The sequence below is a fragment of the Trachypithecus francoisi genome, unplaced genomic scaffold (genome assembly GCF_009764315.1).
Source record: "Trachypithecus francoisi isolate TF-2019V2 unplaced genomic scaffold, Tfra_2.0 Lachesis_group20, whole genome shotgun sequence".
Taxonomy (NCBI): domain Eukaryota; kingdom Metazoa; phylum Chordata; class Mammalia; order Primates; family Cercopithecidae; genus Trachypithecus; species Trachypithecus francoisi.
This window is the reverse complement of record NW_022681466.1, coordinates 7,459,573-7,470,277: the sequence shown is the minus strand read 5'-3', so window position 1 is coordinate 7,470,277 and position 10,705 is coordinate 7,459,573. Positions and strand designations below refer to the sequence as shown.

The following is a 10,705-nucleotide window of genomic DNA, read 5'->3' as shown; positions in this document are numbered from 1 at the left end:
CAGCATTGACCCCCTCTCTTTTTTTTTTTTTTTTTTTTTTTTGAGACGGAGTCTCGCTCTGTCGCCCGGGCTGGAGTGCAGTGGCCGGATCTCGGCTCACTGCAAGCTCCACCTCCCAGGTTTACGCCATTCTCCTGCCTCAGCCTCCCGAGTAGCTGGGACTACAGGCGCCCGCCACCTCACCCGGCTAGTTTTTTGTATTTTTCAGTAGAGACGGGGTTTCATTGTGTTAGCCAGGATCGATCTCCTGACCTCGTGATCCGCCTGCCTCGGCCTCCCAAAGTGCTGGGATTACAGGCGTGAGCCACCGTGCCCGGCCTGACCCCCTCTCTTAAAACACATTCCCGCTCGCCCACAGGCCTGAGGTCTGGGACCTTTCCCTCCTAGGAGTTCCCTAGGTGGCTGGGGGAGGCAGACTCACTGGCCATTTTCCCTAGAGTCCAGCACACTGCAGGAGGCGTTCGGAGGAGGAGTTCTGTCCCACCCTCTGCAGCCTTCCTCAGGCGCCTGTCTCTGGTCCCCAGCCTCAGTGCCTCCTGGCCCAGAGCCAAGCAGTCGTCGTTGCCAAAGGAGCAGTTAGGCTGCCTGCCTGTGGGCTGGGAGACAGGGACAATGGGGAAAAGTTCAGGAGCAAAGTGAGGGTTGGAAGCAAAAAATAGGGCCCCACCTATTTAGGACGAGAATGAAGACTGACCCTTGAGGCACACTTGCACTGGAGATGGGTTTATTTCACACTCTGCTTGTGTGCTTACAGAGGGGGAGCTCAGCCTGGCTTCGTCCAGAGACCCTGCCATGGCCCTCCCCCAGCCATGGGAAAGCAAACTTCATTCTAAGGTGTGCAGCCCAGGCCCTGCCCCGTTACGGTCTAGGCTGCCTGCCATGGGGTGCAGCCTCTCCAGGGGCTGGGCCAGACTCGCACGCTGCCCACATCCAGATTCCAGCGAAGATGAATTGGCTGCATAGCACCCCAACCACATACACGAGGAAGAAGATGCGGTCAGCAGTCTCAGGCCAGCTTCTCTGTGACCCCTTTACTCCTCTGGGGGACTCTGTGGGGAGAGATACAGGGGAAGGAGCTGTTCTTCAAGGTCCCCCCAACATGAGCAGAAGAGTGAACCACAGGGGTCATCAGCCTGTAGCTCTCCCTTTCTTAGATTCTCAGCTGATGAAAATTTGGGTCTGGCCCATTTCAGGCCATCTTCAGTTAAAGAAACACCCCCTTAGGCTGTGCAGGGTGTGGGTTATCAGGGGATTGAGGTCACCTGCGACGTCAGGGAGGCTAAGCTTGCTCCCTGCCCCAGAACTGTTTCTTCTAAGGGAGGTGGACATGGTGGAGACCAGGGATAGGAGAGCCAGCAGGGTAGATGCAAGGAGCTTCTATGCACGCCTGAACCCCCCCGCGCCCTCACCCCAGCCCTAGATATGCACCTAGGCCTCATTCCTTACCCCCCAGCCCCAGAAAGGGGCCCCAGCCCCTGCCCACCTTCAGGATGAGGCCCTGGGTTGCCATGCTCTTGCTGTTCCCCTCTTGGGGCTGGGCTGGGGCCGCTTTTGGCCCCAAGGCTGCCCGGGGCCAGCAGCCCAGCCAGCAGCACAGTCTCCATGGTGCTGAGGAAGAGCAGCAGCAGCAGGATGGTGAAGTAGTAAACTGGGGGAGGCAGGGCACGGGGAGATGCTCAGGGGCCAGTCCCTCAGCAAGCTGAGCACCAGTGGGCAACCGGGGAGAAACGGCAGGCTGGGTGAGGTAGCAGGGCTTACTGAGCAGTGGGTTGCAGGAGGAGGAGCTGGGCAGGGCCTGCACCAGGGAGGAGTGGAAGACGAGGTAGCCCAGCAGCAATGTCACCTTGTAGCCTATGCGCTCAGTGGCCTGGAGGGGCAGCAGCCCCCCGCACACGTCAGCCAGCAGCAGCGCCTCTGCAGGCACCAAGAGAGCAATGATGGACTTGAGTGCCGTGTTCTTCAGGCTCATCTGGAAGGGGAAAAGCCAGGGCCTTCCAGTGGGAGGAAGGAGGTGGGCAGCAGGGGCATGGGGCTTGGCCTGTGGCCCTGCATCCTCACCCCCACCCACCTCCAGCAGGCCTCTGTTGGCCTCCTCCCGACTTGACTCACCGTCACCTGGAAGCAGGGCACCAGCTGCTGGGGTGGGACTTGGGTCTTCACATCATAAACTACGTATTCCCTCTTGACACTCACAATCTCGTTCATCGCATGGGTCTGGAACTCTAACTCCATTGCTGAGGGGTGGGAATGAGAACTATGAACTAGGAAGGAGAGATCCCAGCTGCCAAGTGTGGGGGTAGCAGACTGGAGCCCAGGGGTGATGGAGACTTTTGATGGCTTTTGGCAGGGACAGACTTGGAGACAAAACCAGTCCATAGATGGGCTTCCCAAACCTTGTTTTGCAACATCCCAAATCGTCTCCAGTTAAAGGAAGGCCTTTATCAGATTCATAGATGAGCTTTCATTGTAAAAATAAATGTACTTTGCACCACTTCATGGTGGAGGGAGAACTGGTCACAGCTTCGTCAGTCTATCATCTCACACCTGAAGCGGGACCCCCAGGGCTACGGCTGTGGTCTCTCACGGAGGGAAGGATAGGACTTCTTTGCCAAGTTAGATGTCACCCAATGGGTTTATACAGGGTGGCTGCACCTTCAGGTGGTTTCCAGGAGTGAGGCCACAGCAACCTGAGCCTCTGGCCTTGCTGCAAGGGGCCGAGCCACTGCGGTCAGGCCATGGCTGTGGAGGGCAGTTGCTCCGGGGAGGACAGAAGACTGATGTGCTCGGACCCCTAGGATTGCAGAACTGCTGCGAATCTTTGAGTCTGACCCTAGAGAGGAGCCCTGAGGCTACCGCTGAACACAGAGATGGGCTGCCCCTCAAGTAGGGGGCGCAGTGGGAGAGCAGGTGCTGCCCACCTAAACCTGGGGTAGACTGCTCTGAACACAGACCTGGGCGTTCCACTTCCGTCTGCCTTCTCCCTTTCCCTCTGCCCTGTACCACAGACCTGGGAGTTCCCTTTCCCCACCTTCCTCCTCCCCTCCCCAACCCTGCAGCCCCTGTCCTGTCAGCACCTGTGTTGCTGAGAGCATAGAAACTGAGGCTGCAGTTGCTGTTGTCCCGGGGGAAGTGGAGGAGCTCAAAGTTGCAGTTGGTCTCCGTGGTGAGGGCCAGATTGAGCTTCACGTGGCCGTCCTGGTCTACTCGGACCTGTGGGCTCTGGTCCCTCCAGTCCACCCAGAGCCTGTGGGGAAAGGCACCACAGCCAGAGCCCCAGCCCCTTGGACAGGGCCAGGAGAGACCCTGGCATCCCACCCCCCACCGCAGAGGCAGTAGAGATGCACTGCTAGTCTGGCAGGGACTGCCAGGGGGGGTATATTCACCCAACCTCTAGGTTGTAGATGGGAAAGGAGGGCTATGCGCCGCACATTCCTGAGGCAGGAACTGTTCCACTTACGCCTCCAGGATGGTGAGCTTTGGTGTCCAGAGAGACTCCCAGGGTAGCGTGACGGCATGCCGCGGGTGTGCGCTAGTGTTCCAGGCCAGGCGCGTGTCCAGCCAGGACTGGAGACACAAGGGCACCACTGAGGCTCCTGATCTCCACATATCCATGCCCCTAAGCTCAGCATGTTGACGAAGGCTGGTACTTCTGAGCTGGACTCAGCTGGGCTTTCCCGTCCCACCTCCCTGGGGATAGGAGCTCACCAGCTTAAGCAGCAGCATGGAAGACATTGTGTATCGCAGGATGTCCTGAGGGAAGGGCAATACGTCACCTCAGGGTGAGCGCTGTGTTGGCAGAACACGGCAGGAGACCCCAGCACTATCCAGGGCTGAGTCCTGTCTCCTGCCCAGCCCAGCACTTAGGGCCCTTGGCCTAGCGGCACTTACCACATTAAACACATTGGAGACAAACACCTGCACATCCACGAGCAGGGGTGCACTCCCATTGTTCGGAATCTGGATGCCTTCCTGAGCCTTCTGGGGCAAGGTGACGTTGAAGAGGAATGGCCAGACTGAGCGATAAAGGTCAAGGTCACTCAGGTGCCCTAGGGCCCATCGCAAAGCTTATGACCTTGCCCTCCACCTACCGGCTGCTCTCCCTCGGAAGCCCTGCCCATGGACCAAGGGCCAGGTGATGCTGAACCCCAGGAAGGTGAGATGGAGCAGGGGCCACAGGGCCATCATCGGCTGCACGGAGGGACTGGAGGGAGCAGCAGTGCCTAAGCTACAACCTTTATTCTAGTCACTTCTCTGGCAGCTGAGCAATTGGTCAGAGGCAGCTGCTCTGGGCAAGGACCCTAGGGCTGTGGACTTGGCAGCCCCTGCCCCAGTTCCGCAAACACCCAAAGATAAAGCCCAGGACTCAGCCCCGCCCACACTGCAGCTGCCTTGGTGTCCCTGTCCCGCTCCATTTCCACCACCTGGAACCCGTTGCGACGCTCAATGCCTGCCCAGGGGGACCTGGCAGGTGTAAGACCTCTACCTCTCCCCGATTTTGTCCTTCCAATCAGGGCCCACGGGTGTCCCCTGCATTTCAGTGGCTGACACCAACCTACCTAAGACCCAAACCCTTGGTTAGAGTGTTCTGTGCTCAACGATGTGAGATGGGGACAGCCTTGAGAGTCTCCCTGCTCTCCTTAAACACTGAAGTGATTTTGTGTAAAGAGTCTTGGCTTAAGAACCCTGGACATGGTGGCTCATGCCTGTAATCTCAGCACTTTGGGAGACCAAGGAGGGCAGATTGCTTGAGCCCAGGGGTTTGAGACCAGAGTAACATAGGGAGACTCTGTCTCTATCAAAAACACAAAAATTAGCTGGACATGGTAGCATGCACCTGTAGTCGCAGCTACTCAGGAGGCTGAAGCTGGATCACTTGAGCCCAGGAAGTGGAGGTTGCAGTGAGCCAAGATCACAACACTGCACTTCAGTCTGAGCTACGGAGCCAGACTCTGCCTTCCCTCCCCCCACCACACACACACCAAAAAAAAAAAAAGAACAAAAGAATTCTGGTAATCCCAGTAATCCCAGCACTTTGAAGGAGGCTGAGGTGAGGAGTTTGAGATCAGCCTGGCCAATATGTTAAAACCCTGTCTCTACTAAAAATACAGAAATTAGCTGTATTAGTATCCATGGTGGTAAGCCCAGCTACTTGGGAGACTGAGGCAGGAGAATCACTTGAACCTGGGAGGCAGAGGTTGCGGTGAGCCAAGATTGCACCATTGCACTCCAGCCTGGGCAACAAGAGCAAAACTCCATCTCAGAAAACAAACAACAACAACAACAGAAACAAAACAAAACAAAAGCTTCTGGGAAGGGAGTTCTATCTGGAGTGAAACAGCCCCTGGAGACTTGATCCTGGCCCAGCTGCAGCGAGGGAAGGAAAAGCTAAGGCCAAAAATGGACCGCGACTGACTGGGCTGCCCAGACTCAAAGGGGCCCTGGGAGCTGGAAGCAGGTGAGGACAGATCTGTCACACACCAGAGCACAAATGCGACTGGGAACACACATCTGTGTCTGTCATCGACCGACTTTATTGAACGCCTAAAACAATCTGCCTGCCTCTGTCGCACGCTCCCCAGACTCAGATTTTTATGCGGATTGTAACCCGGCTGCCTTAGGTGTGGTCAGCCCTCTTTCCTGGTAGCTCTGCAAAGGGTCCTGCACTCACCCCTAGGGAGCCCCTTTGTGAAGCCCCAGACGCTTCCCACGGAGTCTCAGGACAATGAGAAACGCGAAACAGCGCTGTCACTGCATGTGAAACGGTTTGTGCGTTTTATTAACAGGCAAAGCTCTCCCCACAGTCCTCCAACAATGACTCCAACTCTGTAACATCCAAGCATGCCCGCTAAGTGCTTTCAGGTCACATCAACTGTCAGGATGCTGTTGCGTGCCTTTGGGCCCCGCCAAGACGGGCCGGGATCAGGCTCCTGGGTGCATGGCTGGGAAGCGCCGGGGCAGGGACGAAGGGCCTCTGCCGCGTCGCTCACGTGCGACAGGTCGGTGGACTCGTGCTCCAGCACGCTGCCACTGTGGGTGCCCGGCGCGGCAGCGCACACGCGGCCCGAGGCTCGGCGTGGGGCACGGCCCAGCAGGCCCGCGCAGATCTTGCGGAAGCCTTTGCGGAAGTGTTTGGAGACCAGCGCGTAAACGATGGGGTTCACGCAGGAGTTGGCGTAGGAGACCAGGTGCGAGAGGATGCGAAGCGCATAAGTGGCGCGCGTGAGCGGGAAATGGCCGAACCACACGCAGAGGATGAGCGCGTGGTGGGGCATCCAGCAGAGGCAGAAGAGCGCGGCCACGATAAGGATCATGCGTGTCACCTTGCGCTTGGCGCGCCGGGCACCCGAGCCCGCGGCCACCGGGTCGACGGCGCGCCAGAGGTAGCGCAGGGTGCGCGCGTAGGTCAGGCCGAGAACCAGCACCGGAAGCAGGTAGCTGAAGACGAAGGTGCAGAGGTCCATGGCGCGGCGGCGAGGGGCGCTCCACGCAGGATGGCACACGGTCAGGTTGGCCAGCTGCGACTGGCGGTAGTAACTCAGGTAGGGCCCGGAGAAGAGCAGCGACAACCCCCAGATGAGCGCGATCGCTGCCAGCGCGTTTCGAGGCGTGCGCAGCTCGCGGGAGTGCAGCGGGTAGCGGATGGCCAGATACCTGCGGTCAAGCCGGGAAGGGAGACGTCGGCTGAACGCTGGTGGGCCGCGACCCCTGCACCTCGGGCCCCACGGTCACTCTCGAGGAAGGTCCTTAGCGCATGGTTACACCGCACACACCGGAGGTGGGGGTGAGGGTGTAGGTGGGGGCGTCCCAGCGCGTCGCAGACACTGAGCGGAGCCTGGAAATGCGGCGGGCCCGGCAGGGGGAAAGGTGCGCCTCCAAGCCATTCTCCCGCTGCCCCCGGGGACTGCAACCACGGACGGACTCGACTGAGAGGGCATCCCAAAGTCACCGAAGACTAAAGGTTGGAGAACCGGCTATGGGCTCCGGGAGGCTGTGACTACCCACTAGTGACGGTGCCGCGGGAGGGAGTGGGGAGGCGCCTGAGGCTATATAGCATACAGCCTGGAGAAGACATGTTGGGCAAGGGACAGTTAGTTTCTCAGGGGATTCCTGAGAGAATCCGAGCTTTGTGGATCCCACCAGCGCGCTGGGAACCAACGCACTTTCCGCTCAGTGGCTACAGGAGGTGTGGGGGGGAGTCTGGCCTCGCCTCGGTTTTTCCGGAGAAGGGAGAGGGGAAGATACGCAGATTTCCTCCCCAGGAACCATCCTAGTGTCATTTCAAGCTTCACCTGAGTCCCGCGCTCTCCCAACTGTGCCTCTCTTGCTCTCCTCTGGCTGGGGAGGGAGAACCCCAGGGCACGCTCCTCTCCCCGCCCCTGACTTGTTTTTGGTTTTGTTTTGTTTTGTTTGGAGGCGAGGGGCAGAGTGACTGGGACTGAGCTAGGGACCTTTAGGCACGCTTGCTCGGACTTCGGCGGGGGTCTTCGCAAAGGACCCAAGATCCACAGCCTGGACCTGAGCGGATCGCACCAACCAACCAAACTGTGGCTTGGAGGCGAGTGCAGTGGAGGTGACTGAAGTTGGCTGCAGGAGACAGTCACTTTATGCACCGGATCCCTGGCTGGCAACTCTGAGCGAGTTACTTAGGAACTCAACTCTTCTGTACATTGGGCACTTTGTCCTATCCCACCCTCAAGGGGGCATTAAGCTCAAGCGAGACGAACGCGCACAAACACGTCGTACCGGGAAATGCTGCGCGTTGTCAGGCGAGGGTGGCGCTGGAGAGCCACATTCTCCAGGCTTCGAGGCCCCAGGACGAACCTAACCGAGGGGACACCGTGGTCCCCCATTCTATTTCCTCTTTCTCCTCCTCCGCGCCCGCTTGTCTTCCATTGCCTTCTTAAAGTCCTCTCCCACTCTGCGCGTCCCTTCTTGATCCCCCGGTCCCGCCTCCCGCTCCATCCCCCGAGTGGATGCCCATCTCCCAGGGAGGCCAGGGCGCTGGCTCACCTGTCCAGCGAGACGGCGGCCAGCGTGAAGCTGCTGGCGTGCATGGTGAGGAAGATGAGGAAGTGCACAGCCTTGCACAGCAGCGAGCCGAACACCCAGCCGTCCAGCGTGTAGATGGTGGCCTGGAAGGGCACGCAGCACAGGATGAAACACAGGTCGGCCACGCCCAGGTTGAGAATGAATAGGTTGGTGGTGCTGACCGCCTGGCCGCCGCGCAGCAGCACCGCCAGCACCAGCGTGTTGCCCACGGTGCCCACGAGGAAGATGAGCGCGAAGAGCAGGGGCACGATGACCGCCTCGGGGTGCCAGCCGCCCCCGCCGCCCACCTGGCTCGTGTTCCCGGCTCCTGGGCAGCCCGAGACGTTCATGGTGCCGTCGACCCCGAGGCTGCCGGGGCTCTTGCAGCCGTCTGGGTCTCCGCGAGCGGGAAGGTCCCGGGGCTGCGGCCGCTGCAACTCCTAGTGCGACTCTGCCGGGCTGAAGGCGGAGGGAGCCTCGCTGCATCTGGAGCGGGGATGGGGGTGCGCTGGGGTCAGGAGGAGGAGCAAGAGACCGGAGCGTGAGGTTGTCCCCAGCAGCGGCCGGCGGCGCTGGGGGAAGGGCTGCCGAGTGGTCCTGGCGCGCATTCCACGGCGCAGGCGGAGAGTGGCGCTTGTGCGGGCTCCCGAGCTCCAGCCCCCGGATTCGGGGGTTCTGGGCTGACCAGGCGGACTGACTTACCGGCAGACGCCGGAGCGGTGGAGGGGTCGACCCCGGACCCTGCGTGTGCGCCGCGCCGCAGGGACCACCAGCCTTGGACCCCGCGCGCCTCGGCGCTTAGCTGCAGCCTGGCAGGCATGCGGGACTTCCCGGGACCGTCGAGGGGCGGGGGTGCCCTCAAAAGAGAACCCCTGGGAGATGGGGGGAGGAGACACGGGGCGGAGGAGGATGAGGGGTCCCGGAGTGTGGCGCTTTCGCCCAGGCTAGAGTGCAGCTGCGCGATCTTGGCTCACTGCAACTTCCTTCTCCCGGGTTCAAACTGTTCTCCTGCCTCGGCCTCCTGAGTAGATGAGACTACAGGCGTCCCCCACCAAGCCTGGCTAGTTTTTTCGTATTTGTATTTGTATTTTTTTAGACAGAGTGTCACTCTGTCGCCCAGGCTGGAATGCAGTGGCACAATATCGGCTCACTGCAACCTCCGCCTGTCCCCCCTTCCCCCACCCCGGGTTCAAGCGGATCCTCCTGCCTCAGCCTCCCGAGTAGCTGGGATTACAGGCGCCCACCACCACGCCTGGCTAATTTTTGTATTTTTAGTAGAGACGGGGTTTCACCATGTTGTCCAGGCTGGTCTCAAACTCCTGACCTCAAGTGATCCGCCAGCTTTGGCCTCCCAAAGTGCTGGGATTACAGGCGTGAGCCACCGGGCCGGGCCACCTTTTTCCCTTCTCTTACCCATTGAACGTTTTGCCTCCAATTCAATCCAATACATTGAGCATGTATTGTGTCAGGCTCTGTCTTTGGCGCCGTCCCTCAGTTTCCTCAGCTGTAACAAGGACATGGTAACACTTCCTTCTCAGAGGGATCTGCTGAGAAAGGAATGAGATCTATGGGAGAGGCCTGAACCCAGTTAGTTAAATCTGAATACATCAGATCTCAGATCCTTCTTCTTTTTCTCCTGACCTTATTCTGTATACCTTGAGGAAATTCAAAACAGTAGAGTTCCACACACAAGCAGCATTTCCCTGGATGGTGTTTAGGTTGCAATAAAATGTAAACATTTGTTTCTGCAACAAGCATTTGGGACAATGAATCATTACTATTTAAGTAGAACTTAAGCCTCCCAGTTCACTGGGTCTGCAAATCACCATCTTCTGTCTCTGTAACTTCATATCTGCCTCACCTTCCCCTGTCCTGGTCCCTGGGGCCCAGTGTCAAGAATATTATTTTTCCTCTTTTTTTCCCCCAAGGAAAAAGTCTCTCAGAAGCCCAACTACTTCCTCCCATGGTAAGGAAACCTTATTCACACTCCTGCCCTGCCTGCCTACTCACTGAACAGGAAGAAGATAACAGTTTGTGTTTATGAGATGCTTACCATTTATTTATTCAACAAATATTTATTAAGCAGCTGCTCCTTACCAGGCACTGTTATGTGTCCTTAGGATATACTATACCAGTGAGCTCTACAAAGATCAAGGTCCTCCGTGAACTTTCTAGCAACAGAGACATACAGTAAACATAACGTATTAAGTATTGCAAGTTGATAAGTACTTGCGGGAAAAGTAGTTTAGAGTAAGGGGATTTGGGAGCACCACGATGGTGGTGATGGTACAATGTAAAGTAGATGGTACAATTTAACGCAGACCTCATTAAGTTGACATTTGAGCAAAGACTTGAAGGCAGTGAGGGGCTAGCAAAGGGAATATGTAGGGGAAGAGCATTTCTTTTCTTTTCTTTTTTATTTTTTTGAGATGGAGTCTTACTCTGTCACCCAGGTTGGAGTGCAGTGGCACGATCTCAGCTCACTGCAACCTCTGCCTCCAGGGCTCAAGCAATTCTCCTGCCTCAGCCTCCTGAGTACCTGGGACTACAGGCATGTGCCACCACACCCAGCTAATTTTTTGTATTTTTAGTAGAGATGGGGTTTCACCATGTTGCCCAGGCTGTTCTCAAACTCCTGACCCCAGGTGTTCCACCTGCCTTGGCCTCCCAAAGTGCT

The 10,705-nt window shown here is 57.9% G+C and overlaps 2 protein-coding genes across 2 annotated transcripts; both read right to left on the bottom strand.

The window, feature by feature from the left end:
* Positions 1–324: 324 nt before the first annotated feature.
* Positions 325–2,771, bottom strand: ZACN (zinc activated ion channel). The gene is made up of 4 exons (XM_033182258.1): positions 2,110–2,771; positions 1,759–1,969; positions 1,484–1,648; positions 325–1,049 (listed from the first exon to the last, which is right to left on the bottom strand). The coding sequence occupies exons 1-4, from the start codon at positions 2,374–2,376 to the stop codon at positions 859–861; spliced, it is 834 nt and encodes a 277-aa protein (XP_033038149.1). The 5' UTR covers positions 2,377–2,771; the 3' UTR covers positions 325–858.
* A 2,974-nt stretch (positions 2,772–5,745) lies between these two features.
* On the bottom strand, positions 5,746–9,023 carry GALR2 (galanin receptor 2). Its single transcript, XM_033182257.1, has 2 exons — positions 8,011–9,023; positions 5,746–6,651 (listed from the first exon to the last, which is right to left on the bottom strand). Exons 1-2 carry the CDS (start codon positions 8,376–8,378, stop codon positions 5,856–5,858), a joined length of 1,164 nt encoding a protein of 387 aa, XP_033038148.1. The 5' UTR covers positions 8,379–9,023; the 3' UTR covers positions 5,746–5,855.
* Between the last annotated feature and the right edge of the window lie 1,682 nt (positions 9,024–10,705).

Coding starts and splice junctions, on each gene's coding strand:
- ZACN (XM_033182258.1), bottom strand. CDS start 2,376: ATGGACTGGTTTTGTCTCCAAGTCTGTCCCTGCCAAAAGCCATCAAAA. Junction 1,970..2,109: donor TGCCCTGCTTCCAGGTGACG/GTGAGTCAAGTC, acceptor TTCCCCTTCCAG/ATGAGCCTGAAGAACACGGC. Junction 1,050..1,483: donor CCCAGGGCCTCATCCTGAAG/GTGGGCAGGGGC, acceptor CTCTCCCCACAG/AGTCCCCCAGAGGAGTAAAG.
- GALR2 (XM_033182257.1), bottom strand. CDS start 8,378: ATGAACGTCTCGGGCTGCCCAGGAGCCGGGAACACGAGCCAGGTGGGC. Junction 6,652..8,010: donor GCCGCCGTCTCGCTGGACAG/GTGAGCCAGCGC, acceptor GCTTGACCGCAG/GTATCTGGCCATCCGCTACC.